The sequence below is a fragment of the Grammomys surdaster genome, unplaced genomic scaffold (genome assembly GCF_004785775.1).
Source record: "Grammomys surdaster isolate TR1022 unplaced genomic scaffold, NIH_TR_1.0 125956, whole genome shotgun sequence".
Taxonomy (NCBI): Eukaryota; Metazoa; Chordata; class Mammalia; order Rodentia; family Muridae; genus Grammomys; species Grammomys surdaster.
In genome coordinates, this window is record NW_021620775.1 from 974,478 (window position 1) to 999,818 (window position 25,341).

The following is a 25,341-nucleotide window of genomic DNA, read 5'->3' on the forward strand; positions in this document are numbered from 1 at the left end:
GTAGTTCTGCTGGACTGTCAGACTGGAATACCAGGAAGCATGTCTTTGTGCAAACACATCCAGGGCTTCTGGGAATACCCAGATTAGCTCTGTTCTCCAAGAACTAGCATGAGCTCAGGAGAGAAAGCACCTTTTCATTCTTATGTCTCTGTTCCCAATAGCAAATGTGCTTGAGATAATCCTTCAAGTTCTTTGTACCTCAGGTTCCCTGATACTCCATTCAGGGAAATGAATTAGTATTGCTCTACTGCTCCAGTCATTTTGGAGGTTAGGGTGGGAATAATACATTGGTAAGAATACATTTGGTGTGAATGCATTTCATAGCACCCAGCATGACGGAACCAGGGGAGATGACCAAATACAGTCTCAATACTGTGACATCTAGCATGTCACAGCTTCCAACTTCTCAAGCAGTCTTTTCTCTCAAAAACTAATAACCATGACATATTTTCTCTCAGGTTCCCATGGCAGCAAAGGTATCTGTGCCCTCCACAGCCATGGTTCTCACATCTGACCTGTTTCTTCACTTGTTCTCAAGCTATGTCTTCTTCAGCTGAGTAATGGTTGAATGGAATTGCCAATGGACATACAGAAGAGCCCCACACCTGGATCTTTTTCTGCCTCAATGTCTTCCTCTGAAGTAAGGGAACAGAAACACAAACTGCCAAGTTTCTTCTTCAGTCATCACACCACAGTGGAGACCATATTATTTTCCTTTTTGTTTTGCTTTGAGATAGGGTTCTCTAAGATTGATTTTTAACCCTTAATGCTCCTGCTACACCTTCTAATTCCTAGAATCACAGTCAAAATTTGGACTTCCCCTTCCTTTTATTATTGTTTTACACCTTGTATTTCTAATCCTAAACGTTGTCAGGAAAGCACCTTACATTGCCACACAATCTTCACATTGAAGTGCCAGACTCAGAGGCAAATGGTTCATACCACATCTTTGTCAATGATTTGTCACTTCAAACAAGCAGTATTTCTCTTAAAGCAGTTCCTAGCTATCTACTTTAGGCTCATGGTTTAGGTGGCTGTGATGGCACAAACTTACAGCTGACACTTCTTTCTTATAGAAGTAAACTTAATTATCTATAACTAGTTCTTTTTGATGTATGGTTGACCATAACATGTGTCATAGTGACATAGAAATGGCCACATCTGGGAACTCTACCTCATCCACTCACTATCTGTGTAATGCTTTCAGGAAGTGGGTTTCCCTCTGCTTCATCTTAGCTGTTAGGATAAGAACTTGGCTTTAGCTTGATGATCTGAATAAGCCACATACAGCCTCACCCTCTACTGGGCAGAGTTCTTCCATAGCAGCTTATTTCTAAGTCTTTAAAATTGCATTTAGAGATTCCTATGCTGGGGCAGCCTTGCTATCATAAGCAAAGGATTTCCAAATGTTCCTGGAGTTCTATATTGGTTACTTTGTGACCTTGTCATGGCGACTTCACTTCAAACCCTCATCCCAATATGGAATGCTCAGGTCCAAATGTATCTCCTCTAAGAGGCCAGGTAGTGTGTATGAAGATGTGTGAGCATGCCTATGGAGGCTGTGGCGTGAGGTCTGATCCTACACTGTCATAGTTTGGACCACTCTCTCCATCCTTCTCTTTCCTGTCTTTGAAAACATCTATTGAACATCTTCTGTGGACCACCAAGGCTCCATGCTCAGGCAGACCTGAAACTCTGGTTGCCCCAAGTGCCCCACACCATGCTTCACGAATACATCTAACTTCTCAAAACCGATCATAGCACTCTGGGGTGTGAGCAAGCAGGGGATCCAGCAGCAGCAAACCTGTCCTGGCTGGCCCCTGCCTGAATGTTGAGAAGGTCACATAACTGATAGGACCTGGAGGCTGAGAAGAAGGTCACAGCCCACTCTGAGCCCAAGCCTTCCTTAAAGTGTAGACCTTACAGAGGACAGCAATGGAATCCCAGAGCTGGCAGCATGTAGAGTTGGGCCTAAGACAACAACAACAAATCAGTTCAGATGGGCCCAGTCCCCTTAATAGCTCCTATGTCCCTCTCCTAGCCCTCCATAGGTTTTGGGTGAGGCTATTACCACCCTATAGAATTTACAGATGAACTCTGTTGCCTTACAGACTTGCTAGGCTCACCACTGCTGTCTCTCATGAACAGCCAGATTCTGCATCTACTCTTTCTCCACCTCTGACAGTGTCTGACCTGGAGCAGGATTCTCCCCTGCTGCCCCAGCTTATTTTCTGGTCTCATCTAATATTTTTTTCCCAAGAATTCTACCATCTTGCAAGGATGCCTTGCTGGGTGTTCTGCTTCATCCTGCTTGGGTCCTATGGAACTCTACATTTAACTCTCCTTGGCTCTACTCTCTGGGAGTGGAGGCAATGTCTTATTCCTGAGTCCCATTCAGCCATAAACTCTAACCTGAGTGGGTACCTGCCTTAGCCTCTTAGCAAGGATGTAAACCAAATATCCTCTTGATTCCTCTGATGCTGCTCATATGAACCAGGGAGCCACCCAAACACTGCCCCAGAATAGAGGATGCTTTGGAATCTGATGATATCAGTAACGTCTTCTGGATAGTAGGGACAGAAAGCCTGCCCTCCTACATGCACTGGTAAGAGACCAAAACATTGAGAGGGATAGTGGCCAGCTCTCTGGGGAGAGGCCATGGGGGTGAGGTCTAGACAGTCAGATGAGTGACCTTAGCAAGTTCCCTCTCCCTCCGTACCTCTCTCTCTCCATACCAAACATCTATTGAGTGTCTTCCTTGGGCCATGTTTTTTGCTAAGCCTTTGAGTTCAAAAATAATTATTGGGCTGAGAGATTGTTTAGTGATTAAAACACTTGCCCTGAAAGCATAAGACCTGGAGTTTGGATCTGAGAACCCATGTAAATGCCAGGTAACCATAGTAGCCCACATGTATGTAATTCCAGCCTTAGAAGGTGGAGACAGGGGATCAACAGGGCAAGCCACATGGGCCAGCTCTGGTTTCATTGAGAGACCTTGTCTTAATGAGTTAGACGGAAAAAAAAAACAATCAAAGATGATCCCAACATTAGCCTTGACCCTCCATGTTACCTTCGTAAACATGTGCCCACACATATGAACATGTATGTGTACACATGCACATGAAAATGGAGGAGGGGAAAGCCAGTCCTTTCCCCATTAGAGTGTGAACCAGAACTGTGATATTTTTCCTACCTGGCTTTAGCTTCCTTATCTGCAAAACAAGCATTCTAGGCCTGATACTGTGGCTGCCTCAATTCACATGCTGCTCTGTGATCATCCCAGCATCTCAGGCCATCTGTTCCCCCTGGCTTGGCATTATGATAGACCAAAGTCTGTCCTGCAGGGGACCGGCAGGACAGAGATGGTAATAAATGATGCCCTGAAGTGCACTGAGAGTGTGCATCGTGACTGCTGTGGCTCTGGTTCCTCCTTCAAACTTCCGTTCCTTCAGCTACCTATGCCCACCAACCACCTAGGTCTGGACCTGTCAGTTTATTTCCAGCATGTCCGAGGGGTCCAAGAGGATTCGATGGAAGATTGTGTTTTCTCAGTTGTGCTGGGCTGGAGTGAGACTTGAGCTCCTCTGGGCTCCTCTGATTGTTGGTCCAGGCGGTCTGCAAGACCGTCTAGTGTTTTGTTCCACTGGACTATGGAGTGTATAGCTGTGTGAGCACCACTGTCAGGCTAAGTCTGTTCTGTGCACTTCTGAGGACCTTGTATTAGGAAACACTAGATGCTTTGCCACTCACAGCTGCCCTGTGACAAATCTCACACATTAGCTGAGAATCTACTCCTTCCCTCCCTGTTTCCCTCCCTCCCTCTCTCCCTCCCTCCTCTCTTCCTTCTTTGTTGCAGAGGATGGGACCCAGGACTTCCAGCATGTTAGGTAAGGGCTCTACCACTGATCTATACCCCACCTCATTTTTACACAGTAATGAGCTGCAGATCTTAGACTTTGCTTTCATATTGGCATGCTTTTCCTACTCACACAGCCTCCCTTCCCCACTCCCATCATTCTCTTCTGCTGATCCGACTGAAACCCAGTGAAAGACAAAGAAGATACGCTACTTCATCAGACATAGCCAAGATTCGTCATAATGCAGTAAGGATCTGGGCAAGAGCCAACAGTTTCCAGTGCCCTCTTGGAACCATGGCAATCCTCTCAGCTCCATTGTAATGCATCTGTCTTGGTCAATTTTTTTTCTCTGTTTTTTTTTTTAATTGTTTCAGTGTTTGGCTCTTTCCTCTACTACTACTTTTGCTTTCTTTAAAAGTTTAACTTTCAGGGTCTTTGCCTTACAAGTGCAAAATCTGCAGATGGTTTTGAACAGTCCAAGCTCCCATGAGCTAGTATTTCTCATTCTCTGGCCAAGGAAGGCACTTTCCAGGTGCAGAGGCTGCCAGAATGCTCACAAAATTGTTCAGCTGGAGCCTCGAAAGCCAGAGAGGCAGGACCGTGACCAGCAAACCCCAGGGAAGGATATGGAGCCCCTGGAGTCCTGTGATGAAAACCAGCTCTATACTCCTATACTAAATGTCACTGCTTCCTACAGCCTACCAGCCTCCTCCAGGGAGCTTCCGGGGGGAGGGGGGATGGCCCATGGAAACAGGCAGGATGGAATTGTCTTTACCATGCTAAGTGGCTAAATATCTTGAACTCAGTGACTGCAGAAAGCTACAGGGCTATCTCAGTTAGGCTGATGCCAGTGTGAACAACAGGCTTCAGGCTGTTTGTCTGGTAGCTTTCAGCTTCAGAAGCAGCTCTCTTCCCAAGCTTCCACTGCTGTTTCTCGGGGCAGCTTTGGATCAAGTCCAGAAACGCATCAGGCAGTTTCCTTCTATAGCCTCTGGTTGGACAGTGAGGCTCAGGGTGATGTGTTATCCCAAGACAGGAAAGCACTGCACTGAGCATGGCCACCCTTGGGGCTGCTCACACGGAAAAGCCCAGGCCAGCCTGGGAGGCAGGGGGGGAGGTTTAGGAGTGATTGGCCCAAGGCCATGACAGACAGCAGATGGCATGAGGCCCACGGAGACATTGTGTCACCCTGGAGGTGACCTGGAAAGCCCCAAACACAGATGACACTGCCAGGAGGAGTGCTGTCTTCTAGTCTGGTGGGTTTGCAAAGCTTTTCCCTTTACCATTTTCTTAAACGAAACCTCTTCTGTTTGCTTAGCTGAGATCCAGCCAAGTTTTCTTTTAAAAATAGGATGCATTACACCGTCATTGAATTACCAAGCTTTCTCCACATCAACATCATCATATCAAACTCCAGTCCAGGTGTTCAGCTGAGCAGATCCTTGCATGAAGCAATTGGAGTGAACAAACACATTTCCTCTTTTTCGTTGGGAAATCAGCTGAGTAGCAACTCCCAGAACTCCTGTGGGTGAAGTATGAAAAGCTGTGCAGATACACATCGTGCACACGAAGCCTGGCACACAGCATCAGGAAGTAATGGAAGGGGAGGGTACCTGACCTGTCCTCACTTCTGGGCGCATTTATGGTGCTGATGCTCATTGCTGCCTGGGGCCATTCAGATGGAAAGAGTGATTTCAGGGGCCAGAGAGAAACGGCTCAGTCAGTAATGTTTGCTGGCTAAGCATAAGAACCTGAGTACAGCCCCAGAACCCACATAAAATAAAGTGTGATGGCACACACTTTAAATCCCAGCACAGAGGAGGCAGAAAAAGCCTTCCTGGGACTTACTAGCCAGCAGCCTACCAATGCAATGGATGACTCCAGGCCAACTGAGAGGCCTTGGGTCAGAAGCAACGAGGGAGACGCCTGAGGAATAATCAGAGGTTGACCTCTGGCACACAGACTTACACACACACACTCACACGCTCACACATACACACATTTTCAGACACACACACTCTCAGACACAGTGTCTTTCATACACACACAGACACATAAACACACTCTCATACAGACACACACACTCTCTCAGACTCATACAAACACACACACACACTCTCACAGACACACATACATGCATTCTCAGACACACACATTTTCACACTCTATCTCACATACATACTCTTAGATGCACACACACACACTCTTACACACACACACACACACACACACACAAACAGTGATTTCAATGCTTTGGCACAGAGTGTCTCAGCCCAAGATCTTTTGCACACAGGGGCCCATGTCTTTTAATTCTAAGTCTTTACTGTCTCACACAGAGCCTGGCCGATAGGCAGAAGTTTGATTATAATAACTACTGATTTGTTGCTATTCTGAGTTCTGCTGTGGAGATCGCTGTATCACCCCTAACAGCGTGAGACTGCCATAATGAGGCTTAATGCTCAGAGACATCCTCGGCTTGTAGGAAGTGTACTGTATAATTGTTCTGGGACCTTCCTTCCTCAGAACTCTATAAAGCTGAAAAAGCGACCCTGGAACATCATGTGTGTGAGACAAGATTGCTAGCACAATGAAACATGTATTTTAAATGCTGAAACAAAGCACTCTGATCCATTAAAAATATGTACAGGGTAGAGTGGGGTTTAGACCCCTGGGTATCTGTTACTTTTCTTTTGCTGTGATAAAACGCCATAACCAAAGCAACTTATAGAAGAAAAGGCTTAACTGGATTTATGTTTCTAGAGCATCAGCGTCCATGATGGCAAAGCAAAGGCACGGGGTGGGGGGGCAGGGGGCAGGAACAGCTGAGAGCTCACATCTTGGTCCACAAGCAGGAGGCAGACACTGGGGATAATGTGGGTTTTTGAAACCTCAAAGCTCCACCCCCCAGTGACACACCCCCACTGAGGCCACACCTCTTAATCCTTCCCAAACAGTTCTACCGACTGGAGATAAACATTCAAATGAGCCTATAAGGAGTCTATGTGAGCCATTCTCATGCAAAGTACCACACCCTACAATCCCTACTTCACCCTCCTGCCTTTTTCTAATAGACCAAAGCTAGGACAACTCAACAAGGAAAGAAAGAACACTCTCTAAGTCTGTCAATGAACAAGGGCCTAACTGGCTAAGATAGCCTTATAAAATTCTATACCCACCAACAAAGAACTTCCAGCCTGCTTAAAGCAGAATATGAGTCAGCCAAATGCCTGACCTGTCTCAGAGGCCATGAACTTGAGCACAACCTAGGAATGGGAGCAGTGCAGTAAGAGTGGCTGAGGGGCAGGAACTGGGTATACACAAGGAGCAGAGAAAGAACGTGTCAAGTCAGAGAGCACTCCAGGCCCCGACTCACAGGAGTATAGCACCCAGGACAAACAACTGCCAAGGGACGGACGGACTGTCTATAGTGGGCAGGGCCCTCTCATTTCAATCATTAAAACAAAACAACAGCAACAACAGCAACAAATGCACCACAGACGAGTTCATAGGCCAATCTGACTGAGGCAATTTCTCAGTTGAGTGTCCCTTCTTCCAGGTCACTCTAGTTTGTGTCAAGTTAAAACAACAAATCAATAAGCACAGATACAAACAGTCACACTATGGCTTGGGAAAGAAATACTCTCTATGCTCCCCACCCCTCCCGGACCCAGGGTTCTCCAGACATTCAAGAGAAGCAGGAATCTAAGAAGCCTACATTAGGGTCTGGCCAGGCAGCTGCCTCTCTGCTGAGGGTGGAGCAGGGCAGGGAGTCTTTAGTCAGGAGACTATTTCTTTTGGAGTCTCAGTTTCCTCTTCAGTGAGATGTGAGGAAGAATTCGAAGCCACTGTTCTTGAACAACACAGGTTAGGATCACCAGGGAATATGCACAAACCCAGATCCTGGGGCTTCACCCCAGGCCCAGGGATCAGCTCTGCGGGCGTTGAGAAACCGTGAGAACCACGCTGCTAAGTTTTTCCTGGTGGCCGGTTGATGTCTGGTACCACAAGACAGGAGGCAAGATGGCCTGAGTGTCTTTCCTGCTCTGACATCCTGTATGAGGCATCAGGAAGCGTGGCGAGAGCACTCTGACTCCATGATTTCCTCTCATGCTTTATGCTGTAGGGTACACTCCTCGAAGTGGTGATGCATCACCAGTGTGCAAATACTTTAGGGAAAGCACAACAAGTGCCAGGAGACACAAGGTCATGAACCAACTTCTCAGGCTTCCATGTGATAGCTATTTCCCAGGCCCACAGTTGGGACGAATTTGGTGACCTATGACGCTAGGACAGATCTCAACAAAAGGATGGTTTATCTAGTGGGGCCACCACCCACTACCCACACATATTTGCAAACTCTAACTCCAAAACAGTCACCTTCCTCTTCCCGTCTCAAGGGAGACCTTAACTTCCATGAGTCCAGAGTGGTCTTGGCCATTTGTGGGTACTTGCATGCTTGGCACCTCTGTGCCTGTACCTACACACTTGATACTCACCTGCCTGGATCATATGGAGTCTGATGACTCCCAAATTAAAGCAGTCCTTGGCTATAAACAGCAGAAACCAATTCTGGCTGACTTAAGCAGAGAAGGAAGTCATTTATTAGAGAAAAGTGGGAAGCATTAGAATTAATGATTAGAACCAGGACTGGAAAACAAACAGACTCAGTTCTTGGATGCCTTCATGCCATAGGGATTCCCCAAACCAAAGTGGGAGATCTTGTGAAATGATAAATGTCGACTCATAGAGAAGTCAATATGAGAGAGACTCTACATCCAGGGAAATGTTGGCAAATCCAGGAATGGCGGACACTCACAACTGCATTGCCCTGGTCTTCCATAGTAACTCCAATTGCAATTGTGTGCGTGTCCCATCTGAGGTCCTCTCTTTTTCCACCCACTTACTCATCGTAAGGTCACTGTTGTGCTTCCCACATCTGGCCAGTGGATCTTTAGCTTCTGCCACTGATTCCAGATCCACCTTTATCTCTCTGCACCCCTCCTCTGCTCACATATGGACACTCTATCCCATGCTCCTCCAGTCCACACACTGCTCACATGGACACTCTATCCCATGTACCTCCAGTCCACACACAGCTCACACAGGGACACTCTATCCCACGCTCCCCAGTCCACACAGCTCACACAGGGACACTCTATCCCATGCTCCTCCAGTCCACACACTGCTCACACAGGGACACTCTATCCCATGTACCTCCAGTCCACACACTGCTCACACATGGGCACTCTATCCCATCTACCTCCAGTCCACACACTGCTCACACATGGACACTCTATCCCACGTTCCTCCAGTCCACACACTGCTCACACATGGGCACTCTATCCCATGTTCCTCCAGTCCACACACTGCTCACACAGGGACACTCTATCCCACGATCCCCCAGTCCACACACTGCTCACACATGGACACTCTATCCTGTGCTTCCCCAGCCCGGGGCAGTGGACACTCAAATCATCCATCAGAAATGAAATGCATTTTACTCTCTGGACACTTTTCTCCCTCATCCAGCTGACTGACAAATCATTTACCAGATATCTACTGCCATATACCAGTGAGTATGCTGGGTACCAAGGGACAGGAAAACACCTTCCTGGAGCTTAGAATATGGTGCAGGACACAGCATTATGAAGTGGAAACTTCTGGTTTCTTTGGAAAGTCAGTTACGTCAAATGATGTTTTGCTGAGGAACACAGGTAAAAGGATGTCTTGCTATAGCAGACACATGAGAAGACATGTGATGCTTAAAAGGAATATAAATATGACCCCACAGAGAGTGGGGGCTCGAGCATTGGTTTGCTTTGCTCTGCCTTGATATTCTTTGCTGAAGACATGCTAGTATTGATTTGCCTTACGTTGAGTTGCTGAGCGTCACTTGTGGTGATGTCATAGAGAGACACTCAGCAAAGAACTTCTCATGAGGACCCTGCAGCTTCTTGCTGCTTCTGGGGACTCAGGCTGACTGAGTGTCTGCTAGTGAACTGCACTGAGAACAGTGATGATTGGAATTGCCCACAAAGAACTATTTCAAAACAGGTCCACGTCCCCTGCTTCCTCGTAACTCTTTTTGTTCCACTCTGATGGGTGGTGAGCTGGAGGAGAAGTCAAACCCTTATTAAAGCAGGTTGAGAAAAATGTTTGCCTACAGCATTAGTCAAAGAATTAGACAACTAACAGTCTCGTTGCTGACTGTGATCAATACTGTGGAGGAAGATGTAAAAGATTCTTGAACACTGCAGTAGGGGTCGTGATGGGGTCTGAAAGGATTTCTTAGAAAGTTGGTGTTTAGATTAAAACATGAAATATGAACATGAATAAGTGGGAGGAAGGAGAGAGGGAGGAGGGAGGGAGGAGGAAGGAGGGAGGGGGAGGAGGCAGGAAGGAAGAGAGACAGGAAGGAAGGAAGGAAGGAGGGAGGGGAGAAGGGAGGCAGGGAGGGAAGAAGGGAGGGAAGGAGGAAGGAAGGGGAAAGGGATGAAGGAAAAGAGAGAGCCAGAGAGGAAGAATAGATGCATCTTGGGAGATGTAACAGTATGTGATTGGATCCTGGGGCAGAAGGAAGCCATTTCCTCTAAGCAATCAAGGAGAGCAGAGTGACTATAACTTCTAACATGAGTTTCAAGGGAACTGCACCACGTTCCAGGCTAGGGAGGCAGGCATGGGTTTGGTGTACAGAGTACTGGGCCCATGTTACAGGTTTTAACTTTTACCAAAGAGCAGCAAGGAGCTGTTAACCACAGTCCTGTAAGGAAGGGCTGGAGCCTGAAGGTAGGTGAGGGCTAATGAAGAACCCACGTGAGAGGTGATAATACCTTCCTGCACTAACAACTAGCTGTCATATAATGGAACCAAGAAAGTAGACTCAAAACGTATTTCGGGAGTGAAATTGGCAGTACTCAGAGGTGAGCAGAAGTTGAGAATGAGAGTAAGCAAGCCTCTAAGATGACTGAGGTTTGTCTGGGCAGCAATGAGGTTGGAGTTAGAGGAACGCTCAGTGCCTGTGCCTTATCCCCTTACCGTCCCCACGGAGGGACTCATATTAAGTAACCCCCTGAGCTGTCTCCTGGCTCTTCATAGTTTGTATGCCGGAATGAGTCCTCTGACTGCTTGCTGTAGGCAGATGTGCTAAGTTTGCTTTATAGGCAAGGCAGAGAGCTTATTGGGGCCTGGCCTGCCCTTAGGTAGAGGCTTGAGTCTGGGATGCAGTTAAGTTCCATATAACAGAATAGCCAGAAGGACCAGCCAGCCTCAAAGTATGATTTGGCTGGAAATGAAAAGGAGGTGTCATCTTCCTGATCAACCTCAAATCTAGAGGGGACACGGTTTTGAGGGAGGTTGTGAGTTTTAACTTTGGATCCCTCTCCTAGATAGTTTAGGTTTGTTTTGTTTTGTTTTGTTTGGCTTGAGTGTCCCCTTAAGTTATTAATTTGCATGATTGAAGCTGAAGATCAGTGGAGGATGATTTCCTAAGTCCCACTTACAGAAGCATCCACAGGAGTGTGTGTGAGAACACGTGTGCGTGCACATGCATGTACACACACACATACACGCATGCACGCACGCACACACACAGCACATGAAACGAAAAGGAAGAAAAAAAGGAATAATTCAGCTAGCAAAGACAGTTCAGAGAGTAAAAAGACGCTTGCCTCACCAAAGGTCCCTCAGATTTGAAATGAACAAAATGACAACTTATTATCTTGGGACCTGAAAGGTTTAGGATTCAGGGTTCAAGGTGGGATACTGAGGAGAATTTCCCTTTGAGATAAAAGCTTTACTGAGAGAGATATTAATGTCAAGAAAAGAGGGGTGCCAGAGATAAGAAGCATTGTGGGGACGTTGAGGAGAGCTCAGGCTCAAATGGCAGAGTGGTGGTACCTTCTCATAGGTTCAACCATAGGATTAGTGAGCCATTCATAGCATTGCTTGCAGTCTGTCTCTGATTTCCTGGTGGCAGGGAAGGGGGAAGGGACTCTTTCATTGCCAGAGAGAGGATGGAATCTTGTTATTGTATGACTGAGAGGATGTGGGGGAACTAGAGAGGAGGGACACATTCAGTCAGTGTGTGTCTAATGTACAGGTAGAGAGTATGAGAACCATTGGTAGTCTTCTTAAGACTTAGAGCAGTGGTTTGAGGTAGTGACCCCTTTGGGCGTCAACCGACATTTTCATAGGAGTTACCTAAGACCATTGGAAAACACAGATATTAACATTATTCATAACAGTAGCAAAATTATAGCTATGAAGTGGCAACAAAAATAGTTTTACGATTGGGGCTCTGTGTTAAAGGGGTGCAGTATCAGGGAGGTTAAAACCCAGTGCCTTAAGAGTCTGGAAGACTGGTCGTGTAGGCTTTGTTGGGAAAAGAATTAGGGATCCAGCTATTGTCCTGGAAGCTACACTAGGGGGACTCTGTCAGAAGGTTCCAGATTCACATACAGGCTCTTGTGGAGAGTTGGGGAGGTACATTCTGTTACATCCTTTGTAGCAGTTGTAGGAAAGAAACTGTCTCAGGGGCATGCGACTCAATGAGCCCCTAGCCCTAAACCTAACAGGGCAGAATACCAGAACTAATGATAGATATGCCGCTCTTGTCTTGGCTACTTGTGTCATTCTGTCAAAAACAAGTGCTAGCCCCTGGCCCAAGCCTCTTCATCTCCTTGAGCATGTTCCCTCCTCTGCAAAGTGGGGAGAATAATTCCTGTCCCTTCCTCCATGGTAGTTTAGCTGTGCTGAGTAAACAGGGGCATGGAATGGGCGTGGGGACTTGTTACCCTCGGACACTCCCTAACAATTTCTTGTGGAGGTCAGGATGAGAGGGCATCGAAGAAATAATTCCAACTCCAGGAGGAGGGAGAGCTCCGAGGAATGACATAATCCCTAGCTAGAGCTGGTTGGTACAAGGAAGATGCCTGGCCTCAAGATTCCCCATCTCCCTCCCTCAGGTTCAGACCGAGGAGAGAAGAAGCATCAGACTCAGGGCACTGAATGGTTAAACCTAAAGATGAGTTTTTAGTAGGAGACTCATAAGAATTCTGATGAAGTTGTGAAGTCTTCTAAGCCAATGGTTTCTTCTTCCTCCTTCTCTTCCTCCTCCTTCTCTTCCTTCTCCTTCTCTTCTTCCTCTTCTCCCTCCTCCCCTCCTCTTCCTCCTCCTCTTCTTCTCTTTTCCTCTTCTTCCTCTTCCTCCTCCTCTTCTTCCTCCTCCTATTCTTTCTTCTCCTCCTCTTCTCCCTCCTCCCCTCCTCCTTTTTAAAGTGGAGCTCTTTCTTCAACATAGATGAACATAGTATCAGGAACTTCTGAGTAACCACAGAAAGCCACTAATTTGTTGTATGCAGAGGCAAACAAAGGTCAAAGAGGAGTCAGATGGAGTGTGACCAAGGTCACACAATGAATCAGTGATTAAGACAAATGAGAAAGCACACTTCAAAGCAGGGAGCACAGAATCCCGCCTCAGAGCCAAGGGAGAGGTTGCTTCACATAGTGCTCATTTGCACACCCCTGGGGACAGGCTCCCCCCTGTGGGAGTACAGGGTAGGAAATGGGGACAGTTTATGACACTATTGAATCTCAAGAGGCTTCATTGGAAATGAGATGTAAATGGGAAATGACAAGGTGTTTTCCAGACATGGAAACACTACCTGAGAAATGGAATTAAGTTGATGAGGTGAAACCAAATTCCTGGACGTTCCTCCTGTCTCTGTAGGGCCCCAGGCTTCCTCCAGGGCTCCTCAGACCACTCACAGCCAGATGACGATAGCAGTCAAGTGAGAGACTGCCCATCCTCACAGAGGGCTCCAGGTGATTTTCACCAATGGGCACAGGCACTCGCATGAGCCCTAAGCCAGAGAGAGACTTTTGGGGGTTCTAGCAGGCATCTGAATGTTATTACAGTATACACAAGGGAAAAAAAGAGCCAAGAGGCACCAGAGGCTTCCTTTGTCACTGAGCTGGCTAGTTTTATGTCAACTTGATACAAGTTAAAGTTGACATAAAGTATTCTCAGAGGAGAGAACCTCAGTTAAGAACATGCTTCAGTAGGATCAAGCTATAGGCAAGCCGACAGGGCATATTCTCAGTAATTGATAGAAGAGGACTCAGACCGTTGTGGGTGGTGTCATCCCTGGACTGGTGTGGTGGTTTGTATATGCTTGGCCCGGGGAGTGACACTATTAGAAGGTGTGGCCTTGGGGCTGGAGAGATGGCTCAGCGGTTAAGAGCACTGACTGCTCTTCTAGAGGTCATGAGTTCAAATCCCAGCAACCACATGGTGGCTCACAACCATCTACAATGAGATCTGATGCCCTCATATAGGTATCTGAAGACAGCTACAGTGTACTTACATATAATAAATAAATAAATCTTTAAAAAAAACCTCTTTTTTTAAAAAAAAAAAAAGAAGAAGGTGTGGCCTTGCTGGAGTAGGTGAGTCACTGTGGGCGTGGACTTTCTCCTAGCTTCCTGGAAGCCAGTATTCTGCTATTAACCTTCAGATAAAGATGTAGAACTCTCAGCTCCTCCCGCACCATGTCTGCCTGGATGCCATCATGTTCCTGCCTTGATGATAATGGACAGAACTTCTGAACCTGTAAGCCAGCCCCAATTAAATGTTGTCCTTTATAAGACTTGCCTTGGTCATAGTGTCTGTTCACAGCAGTAAAAACTCTAGCTAAGATAGCTGGTATCCTGAGTTCTATAAGAAAACCATGATGAGCAAGCCAGTAAGCAGCACCCCTTCATGGCCTCTGCATCTACTCCTGCTTCCAGTTCCTGACCTGTGTGAGTTCCTGTCCTGACTTCCTTCAGTGATGGACTACAATGTGGGAGGTGTCTTAGGGGTTCACTGCTGTGAAGACATCATGACCATGGCAACTCTTATGAAGGGCAACATCTAATTGGGGCTGGCTTACAGGTTACATACAGAATAATGGACTAAACCATTATCAGCATGGCAGGAAACATGGCAGCATGCAGGCACACATGGTGCTAGAGGAGCTGAGAGTTCACATCTTGATCTGTAGGCAGCAGAGGTAGGACTATGTGTTTCATACTGGGCGGAGCCTGAACATATAAGAAACCTCAAAGCCTGCCCCAACAGTGACACGCTTCCTCCAATAAGGCTACATCTCCTAATAGTGCCACTCCCCATTGGCTAAGCGTTCAAACTCACGAGTCTATTATATACCAATTCAAATCACTACAAAGTGTAAGCCAAATAAACCTTCCCAATTTGCTTTTGGTCATGGTATTTCATTGCGGCAATAGAAACCCTAAGAACCTCATCACCTTACAAGTGCCAGGCTGGGAGGACAAGCTTGCCTCCAGTTTGTCTGGCTCCCTATAACTTGTAGGACTGAAAATAAAGGCTTGACAGGGAGGCTCAATGGTTGGGAGGCATAGAGGAGCAGGGACATCTCCTCAGAGCAAGCCTCTGTGAGCCTCTGGCTCTCCCTTGGCTCCTGCTTGCAGCTAGTTCCATGTGGTCCAGCTGCTAGGGAGATGCTCTGTGGGTGAGCAGAGACGAGCCTGAGGTTGTACCATCTGACCCTAAGGAGCAAAATACTCTGTGCCCCAATCTCCTTGTTTGTTTGTTGTTCACCAAGAAACTTTATTCACATAGAAGACATACAGGATTGGCGGGGGTGGGGGGTGGGGAGTGGGGGTAGGGGGTGTGTATCAATTATGATTCTAAGAAGCTTGTTGAGAGCTTCTTAGAGTAGAGCTTCATAGAGGCCTTAATTTCAAGCCCAGGTGGCAGGTGACAAGGTATCACATTCTTTCTGTTCAGAGATGTGGGGGTTTGGATGAGAATGGCTCATGTATTTGAATGCTTGGACCCTAGTTGGTGGAACTGTTTGGGAAGGCTTGGGAGTCAAGAGCTTCTGTCCCTGCACTCTGTCCCTGCACTGCCAAACCCTAGGGACTCTGGAGTCTCAGAATGTTCCATAGTATAGGCACTGAGCATTTTCATGGCTATCCTAGAGCATGAAGGAGGTCTCTGGGGGAGGGGGAGGAGAAAGGGGCGGAGCAAGGGTTGAGCTTGAATGGCACCCTCATCCCACCCAAATACTGCTTGCATCTTTACTGTAGTGATACACCACAGCATCCCTTCGCTTCTCCAGCCTTCTGGTTTCTAGCTGTGCTTTGATGTTACCTTGAAGAATTAAGGTCCTGGACCCATTCTACCTACCAGCTCTAGGTGTTTCTTTCTTTGTGTATTGTGGTGTTGTGGAGAGACCTCAGGCTTCCAGTTCTCTAGGCTCCACCACTGAGCCACATCCCCAGCCCTGACTCTGTTGCTTTGTTTTTGTTTCTTTGTTGTTTAAACCAGTTTCCAGGGAGATCTGTATGCAGCTAGCCTTGGACCAGGGGCTGGATGGTTTTTGAGATCTTACTTAAACCAAACGGCCCTTGGATATGTCACCCGCTCCTTCCACCTATCCCTGGTGTTGCAATTCAAGACTCCCCAAAGTACTGTACTGCACGTTTAAAGATGCTCTCTCTACAAGTTCCAACCCTTGACCCATTAGGTTGGGCCCTCTGGAAATCCGGCCTCCCATAGGGAGCACCTGCAGTCTGCCCGGCCTGATTTGCCTTCTCCTCCCCAGGTACTTCCGCTGCACACTTGGCTACATGGTAGCATCAGGCTGTCCTGAGCTTCAAATAGTTCCTAAAGTGGTGTAATCTTTCCACCCCATCCCCCACCACCTCAGTCCTCATGGCTAGGAAATCCTTGGGCTGGGAGTAAAATTTCACCCAGAATCTGCTGTAGTCTGATGACAAGTAGTTCTCAGTAGTACTGAGTGTTGAAGAAGAGGCGGGGCGGGGCTTGTTCTTTACTCTCTCTCCTTGAAGCTGCCCTTGCATCTCGGCAGTTCTCCTTTTTTCTCATTTAGCCTCATGCTTGTTCTTTTTCTTCCCTTGTGGGTCTTGTATCCCAGGCTGGCTTTGAACTCCTGACTTCTACCTGCTGTGACTACAGATTTACAGCTTAGAGCCTGGCTTCCATCTTTGTTATCTCCCACCCCCGCCCCCCTGCCCCCACTTTCCCTCCTCCTCCTCCCGCCCAGTACTAACAAGGTCTTTGTTTCTTGGGTGGGTCTGCACCTCTGGCACAACTTTGGCCAGACATTCTGTGCCAAAACTTTCCTGCAGAACACAGCCGAGGAGGAAGGGGGTCATCGAAGATGGCTGCAGCTGAAGCTGAGAAAGGCAGCCAGTCTACCCTGCTTCTGACGCGCTCGCTCGGTGTGCTTACCCCAGGAGTTGTAATTAAGTTCACCTCTAATTTGATAAGTGAGACTAGCCTGACATGTGAGAGAGTAATTAAGTCTCACCAAGAGCAGCAGGAAGCATCCCTGGGCCCCAGCATCTCCAGAATTCTCACTCTCATCAACATATTCAACATATTCTCTCTCTCTCTCTCTCTCTCTCTCTCTCTCTCTCTCTCTCTCTCTTCCCCCTCCTTCCTTCTCCCTTCTGATGCTACCCACTAATATGGAGGCAGAATGACCCTGACCCCTTAGACGCCCTCCTGCCCCAGTTCTCCCAGCCCTCACTACACGGCCGTGGCCATTCTACAGTACTTTAGACACAGCAGATGAATGTGCCACGGGAAGGTTGCACCTCCACTCCGCCTTCTTCAAACTCTGAGCTGGAAAGAAGTTGGCCTTAATGCTACCACTGTGTCCATTCTCTTAATGGAGTTAAGTCTAGCCCAAATCAGCCATCCTAGTGGGAAGTCTGAGGGACTAGGAAGAAGTCCTAGAGACAGAAACTAGAATGTTGGGTTTGTCGTGACACTATCTTCCTGGCTATGATCTCCCATAAATCATGCCACCTCCCGGAGGCTCTGGTTTCTTATCTGCAAAGTGGACTTAACATTCCCCTACCATACACAACCTGCTTCCCGTGGAAGATGAATGGGACAGATCGATTGTTAGAGCACGTGCGAATGAGCTGACGGTGGCAGCTCGCCAGAGGTGAAAAGTTCTTTGCTGCCTGAAGGGAACTCAGTCAGTCATCCAGCCCAAAATCTGTCATCCGGGTACATGAGTGGCTGAAATCACCTGTTCAAAGAGTGAGGTGTGTGGAAACCTTGTCAAAAGAGGAACCTGGGCTTTTAAACCTGACTCAGCCACCTCTGAATATCAAGAATAGTCAGGATATTTGTTGCTCTGTCAAAGCCAGGTGCCAAAGGAAAGATCTTAGACAGAGGAGGTGGCTTTAGCTCACTCAGTCTTCGGAAAATCTTTTTGAGCCCAGGAAAGACTTTCCCTGGTAATAAGCTCCTCATCACTAGCAGAGTTCAAGGCTGGAAGAAGCATCTTTTAGCTCTCCAAACTATGGTCCCTGGCCCTATTCTCGGATCTCACACTCTGCCTTCTGAAGCTGCACTATCCTTTAATGCCAGTGCATACCAGAAAGGCTCTCTGTGCTCTAGGGATGACTAGGTAATAGGTCCCAGACTCCCAGGGCTTCCCGGCTCTCTTAGTTCAAGCCCTTCAAGTAAAACTGAGACTATCTGCCCCAATCTCTATTCCTGTGCCTCTCGAGCTCCTGGAGGTGTGGGCCCTAGTGTTTCTAAAATCTGTCCTCTGAAATGCCCACTGGCCACAGTATCGGCCCTACAAAAGCAGGCTGCTGGCCACAAGGTGCATTCCTCCCAGAACTCAGTCTCCCTGGGAGCCATGCTCAGAATACCAAGGGGGTGGGGGTGGGGTGGGGGTGGGAGAGCTGGTTCGGGTGGCCTTACTCTGTGATTGTTACTATGCATGAGCTTAAAGATTCCTCTCACTGTTACATAATCGAGGTATTTTTTCCCCTCCTTATTTTAGATCCTGGTACCATCTGCCCTGCTTTTCACGCATCGTTGGCTCTGGGCTGGAGGTGAGCTCAGGCTTGGCCAGTCAGCTCTGTCCCTCAGGTGATGAGAGACTTGGGAAAGCCTGTTTCTTATCTGTAAAATAGATCTTGACCCCACCCTGCTTGCCTGCCTGCCAGGGCCACTGGGAAGATCAGGTGAGAGAAGGCATAACTGGTAACTGGCTATGTAACTACGTGTGTGTGGTACACAGCAGTCGTTACCTGGCTCCCACGCTGGGAGAGCCTGCTTGCTCACCTGTCCTAAGGAGATCGCTCACAGGTTTGCAAAGCAGGGTTGAAATACAGGAAGTGGGCAGGCCTCACAATAGGAGTCTCAAGACTCCCTGCCATAGGTGTCAGGGGTGGGGGTGGGAGTGGCATCCCTAGCAGCTTGTGACAGGCAGGGCCTGGCTGTACTGTCACCTTCTCACACAGCCCTGTGGCCTTGGTGTGGAATGCTAAGCTCAGCACATGTTGAGTATAATAGTCTTGCAAAAAACCTGTTTATTTCTAGCCATCAAAGAATGGGTTCATGCCTGCTGCGGCAGACCAGGGGACCCAGAGCCCAGCCTGAGTCATACAGCACCCCCACCCCTACCCCTGGCCACCCTTCGTACAAAGGTTTTGGCAGATGGGAGCTGATACATACTCCTAGACCCTCTCCCTACCTGAGAGGCCACAGGAAAGCAATCAGTAAGACAAAGAATGCTAGGCTCCTGGCTATACTGGTCAGCTTGGCAGTTATAACAACATGCCATCGGTGGAGGATTAAGCAACAAAATACAAAATACATGCTCACATAATTCTGGAGGATAGACATTCTGTCCCCACCCACTGATGCTAGGTGAGTCACTTTCCTCTACTGGGCCTCAGTTATATGACCTATAAAATGGGAGCAACCTGTGATCTGCCCACCTCACCTATCTCATAAAGATCAAAGGTAGTTCTGTGGACAAGCAGGCTGGTAGTTGCAGCAAGTGAGGGTTAAGTACGAGGTTTTGAATCACCATTGAGATTATTTGGAAAGAAAGTACCCTGGGCCTCTCTTTTCTGAGACAGGGTCTTACTACACAGTAAGACCAGGCAGGCTTGGAACTCACTATGTAGATCAGGCTGACCTTGAACTCACAGAGATCTGACTGCCTCTGCGTAGGAGGTGCTGGGGTTAAACAAGTGTGCTAACATGCCTGGCAACCTTGGGCTTTTCAGTTACTAGAATAAAGACTAACAATTAAGGCCAGCAAGACAGTCAACATAGTTGTAAATAAATCCTGACCAGGAAGTCCTCTTTTACAGTTTAAAATCTCAAGGTAGACTTTCTGGCACTCAGGTTATTGCCAAGCAGGACTCAAGTATGTGTCACCTCCAACCCCCTTCTGATTCCCAGTGACAGCCGGATGCCGGATGGACTGAGTTTAACTCCAAGCCACTTACACCCAATCTCTTTATTAAATGTGAATACAAATTCTCCCAAGGTGTAAAAGGCCACTGAAAGGCTCCAGCAGGAGGCAGGCTCTGCAGTACAAATGCATCCCCGCTAATAGGTAAACTGTGGGCCCTGGCTCCCTCTCTCCTCCCCTCCCAGGCCCTATCTGCCTTGCTCTGAAGGCAGGAGCTAGAACAGTGCACCTCTGTTTGAACCCAGAGGGTTAAAAGCCCAAACAGGCAGACTGAATTTGCTCTGTGGGACCCTCCTTGTCTCAGCACTGCCTGCACCCTGCTTTGGCTGTCCAGGTTCCTTTGCTTTCTCCTGACTTTGCTTCTCTCTTTGTTCCCAGGCAGTGTCCAAGTAGGTGGTCAAATACTCTTGGAAAGACCTCAAACCCTGAGTAGGCTCTAGCTGAGGAGGCAGGGCTCCCTCTAGTGGCAGTCCTACACTTTGCAACAAGATGCACAAACGTAAAGCTGGGCCTTAAATACCCAGCCCAAGACTTGCTGCCACCTGGAACACGGTGGTATTTGGTTTGGATCCTAATACCCAGACCCTGGGAAACCTCAGGGACAAGCAGCCTTCAAATTCGAAGGTTCCTTCCTTGATTGGCAACACAGGCTACCTAGCAGCGTCTCAGCTTAATTAAAAAGAAGTTCCCAATATGAAGAAGAGGTGACCACCCTGAAGTCTGTGGAGCAGGTGTGTGTGTGTGTGTGTGTGTGTGTGTGCGTGCGCGCTCGTGCGCATAAAACAACCAGGCATCTAGACCCGTTGCTGGGGAAGTACCTCGGTGCCCAGCCTCAGCACCACTGATCTGTCTGCAGCACCGAGCATAGCACCAATCCTGTCCTAGGCAAAACCATGCTACACTCTTAGCCAACCAGCATGTCCACCCAGACCTAACCCGAGACTTTAAAGAGAGTGTTGATATCTAAGCTGAAAATCTCTAGGTCTCCCACCCACCCACAGCCAGCTGAGAGTCACTGGCTGCCGGCCACCAGTCACACAGCGCCATGTATGCAGAGACACAGCACACAGTGGTCTCTGGTGTGACTGGCTCAGAAGATACAGAGTTGGTCAGAGGGTTGGTTCTGGAACTGATGGGTCCAAGTGTCTGTGGAACACAAATGTGATTCACTTTTGCCATAACACTAGTGGGACCCCTTGGACGCAGTGAAAGAGGTGTCTCGTACGTCCTCTGTGATCTTCAAATTCTTTGAAGCACACAAGAAAAAAAAAATTCTGTTCTGTTTACTGATGAGACTTACTTAAGGATCAAATGGGATACATAGTTTGAATAGATGTTTTGACTTGAAAATGATTTTGGATTCTAGTTAGTAATCTGTCTTTAATATAAAGATATTTCCCCACAAATATTCATATAAAATCAACTGGCGATAGATAGAAGCACCATATTGGCCCTGAGGTTTAGAGCCACCCACCTGTGCCCCCATATTTGTGAAGGCCCAAACCATTCACCACATTGAACACGTAAGGTTAAACTAGGTCTTCCTAAGACAGTGGATAACCCACAATGGCTAGTCAAAAGGTAACTGTATGAACTCCCTCCCCGCATCCTTCTCCCTCCCACCAGGTTCCCTGGTGGAGGCCGCAGGGACCTCTTCAGCTCTTCAGTGAATGTAGATCTTGTCAGAGATGGCTCCGGGAAAATGGGTCATGATCTGCATTCGCAGCCACCAGTAGTAGTCCATGGGATGATAGCGGGTATAAGGGGTGGTGGCGGTCAGGGCGTGTGTGACAGCGTTGATGACAGAGGACGTATCTGTGGAACCACTGTTGCAGTAGGTCTCCATCTTGGCAATCTTTTCATCGAAGTACTTCTTGCCATAGTCCTTGCGGACGATCTCAGGCAGATCATCCCACATCTTCTTGGCAATGGCCTGGATGCGCTCGGGGCTGTAGAGACTGGTGGCAGCTATGAAGTTGCCAGGCTCCACCACACTGACCTTCACACCCAGAGGGTGCATCTCATAGCGCAGGCAGTCTGAGAAAGCCTCCACCCCAAACTTGGTGATGCAGTAGGGTGAGCGGGCTGGGTTGGCCATGCGGCCCAGCATGCTGCTGATGTTAACCACGCGGCCTGTAGAAGACAGCAAACGGGGCCTTGTGACATGGAGGCCTGGCAGGGACAGCTTTAGAATCATCCAGAGTCCGGGGCCTTGGACCACCCAGCTAGTTAGTATTTCCAGTCTTCCTCAGGGATTCTGCTGTGCCCAACAGGACTAGGGACGGGTGTACAAGTGAGAAACAAGCCAGGGTACCGGCAGGGCACAGTGGATTAGGTACAACTAACTGATAACCAGCCAGAGCCTGTCTGGTGATAATACCACGGGGTAAAAACACTGGGAGCGTGTGGGAGATGAATGGCCATGTCCGTGTGGCCCTGTATATTCACTCTAAGGCCAAAGGTGCTACAAGCTGCACCCTGTTCATTCCTGTGCTGCCAAGACCTTGGGACAGCTCTGGGGATGTGGTCCCTCTTGCTGTTCCAGGAGGAAAATCAGATCTCACCTCATTAGAGGTGGCTTTGCTCACATGTGGCTATTTGGTATGATTTGGGCATTATGTCAGTTCTCCAAATTTCTAGTCTCATGTTTGAACTGAATAGCACAACGTCTCATTTTTTAGCTACGAAATGAATATGCTAACATCAAGTCACTACGGTCCATCTGTAAGCCCTGGGTGCACAGACCTTTGCCCAATCCTTTTTGTGTGTTTGTGAGACAGGGTCTTACTATGTAACTCAGACTGGCCTTAACTTCAAGATCTTCTTTGTCTCCTGAGTGCTGGGTTTACAGATGTGCACCACCATGCCCAGCTCATCCGCTCTGCTTCTGAAAGCTGCGGTCCCCTTTCCTACCTATGACTCTGAGACTCACTACTATAGATGTTGGCAGGCACAGGGAGGGGCGTGGGCACAAAGAATCTGTCTTCCCAACTCACCTTTGGCTCTTCGGAGAAGGGGAAGGAAGGATTTTGTCGTGCGCACCGTTCCCCAGAGGTTCACTTCGGCCACCTCCTTATACGTCTCCATGCTGGTGAACTCCACCTCCCCAAACGTTGAGATGCCTGCATTGTTAACCAGGCCCCACATTCCTGGACAGGAGAGGACACAACCAGTCACCATGTGGGCTCAAATCCCAAACGCCAGCCTGCCTCCCTCTACCGTGATCTCTTTCTTCCATGACTTCCAGCCTCTTACCCAAGGCTCTCAGGAAACATTTCTAGAGTCAACCAAGGACAAAAAGAGAGAGACCCCCACACCCTGGCTGATACGATTCCTTAGATGGAATATCCAGGTTTCATGTTATCAGTGCCTGCATCCATCGGTTCTCAGCCTTTCATGACCGAGCCTTGTAGATCTCTGCCTATGTCTTACTTCACTCCAGCACTATTCTGGTTGGTTGTTGTCAAACCTAAACATATCTGGTGATATTAATTGGAATAGCGTCTTCATAAGGCCAGTAGGCAAATCTATAGGGCATTTTCTATTTGGAGGGGCCCAGACCATCATGGATGATACAGTGTCTTGCCAGGTGGATCTCAGGTGTCTAAGGAAACAAATTGAGCAAGCCAGTAAGCAGCATTCCTCCATGGCTTCTGCTTCTGTTCTTGCCTTTGAGTTTCTGATCCTGCTTTGAGTTTCTACCCTGACCTCCTTGAGTGATGAACAGTAATATGGAAGTGTAAACCAAATAAACCCTTTCTTCCCAATGTGCTCTTAGTCATGGTGTTTATCACAGCAACAGAAGAGTAATGAAGACAGGCTTCCCCCTTCCTCCACACGACCAAAAGTCCACAGCCTGCACCTATCCACTCAATTCAGCTATTGTTTCCATCGGCCCTCTTGCCAGCAGCCAGGGAAAACCTCAGGAATTTTCCAAGCCAGGGTCACAGGCGGCCACAAAACTTCAAGGTCACCCACTAAGTTACAGCCTCTGCTGCCAAGCCTCGTTCATAATCAGGCCCCACCTCACTCCACCTTGGAACTCTTACCAATTCTCTCTTCTCCCATGTCCCTACTCTGAGCATGTTGCTGTTTGCTGATGGTCACGTGTTTAAGGGCCCATGACTCAGGAGCCTCAGTGTCTCTCTTCTTCCCCTCTCTGGGGGACTGTGTAAAGATACAGGCTCCGAGGAGATGAGGAGATGCCTATTCTCAGAGCATGGTCCAGTTGACTGTTTTATAACAAGAGCAACTAAGGGACAGCTGGCTTTTGTAGGCTCAGACAACATTGGCTCTGGAAACTTCTTGGAGTTTATTTTGTCTGTTAACAGTGCAGCAAGGGAAACCAAAGTCATCAAGGGAGAAGACAGATTTAAGTCTCATCATTAGGTTAGAGGCAGAGCTGAACCCGAGCCAAGAGAACACTAGTCTTTTTTCAGGGTTTGTTTTGAGTTCAGTTTTGGGGTGTAAGAAGTGTTAGTATTCTGTCTAAACTCAACCCCCACAGTTATCTGGCAACACCCAGGTATGCTCCTCCCCACAGTTACCTGGCAACGGCCAGGTAGGCCTGCCCACTATAAAAGGGGCTGCTTGCCTCCTCCTCTCTTTCTTACTCTCTTACTCTCTTGCCTCTAGCTTCTCTCTGTCCCCTCGCCCTTCCCCCCTTCCCTTCCCCCTCTCTCTACGTGGTCATGGCCTGCCTCTACTTCTCCTCTTTTCTCCGCCATCTTCCTCTATCTCTCTCCCCCCACCTTTGCCCTTTGCCCTTTGCCCAAAATAACGCCCCCCCCCCCGAACTGTTTGGTCTGGTGTTGTCTGTTCTAAGCTGCACTCCGAAGTCTAACATTGGTGCATTGGCCTGGATGGGCCAGAGCCTTAGGGCACAGCAGGGGCTCCTCAGACTTTGATCTCTGTAGGGCTTTGTCTCCTGTCACTAAAAGCCCTGTGCTCCTTGCAGGGACTTCAGACATGATATCTGCTTGCCGCCTGTGAGAATGGAGGCCCTGGTCTCACTTTCCCAGTGCATCATGGGAATGAGTTTGTATAAATGACAGAGCGATTGGTCTCCAGTTGCTTTCCTTTAGTCTTGCCCAAATTAAAGCTTGGTCAGCTGACCTCTGGTGGCTTCTTCAATTATGGGGAATTAAGGGCATTTATGAAGGAAAGGAAGTTGTTAGTTGACTATGCATCCAAAGAGT

The 25,341-nt window shown here is 48.1% G+C and overlaps 1 protein-coding gene across 2 annotated transcripts in view; it reads right to left on the reverse strand.

Moving 5' to 3' along the window:
- Positions 1–21,410: 21,410 nt before the first annotated feature.
- Bdh1 (3-hydroxybutyrate dehydrogenase 1) overlaps positions 21,411–25,341 on the reverse strand; it is a 38,876-nt gene continuing 34,945 nt past the window's right edge. For both annotated transcript variants that reach the window (XM_028753769.1, XM_028753770.1), the window contains exons 6-7: positions 23,140–23,292; positions 21,411–22,276 (exon numbers count right to left, since the gene is read on the reverse strand). In XM_028753769.1, the coding sequence (XP_028609602.1) occupies positions 21,807–22,276; positions 23,140–23,292 (623 nt within the window). In that variant the 3' untranslated portion in view covers positions 21,411–21,806. The remainder of the gene's footprint in view (positions 22,277–23,139; positions 23,293–25,341) is intronic.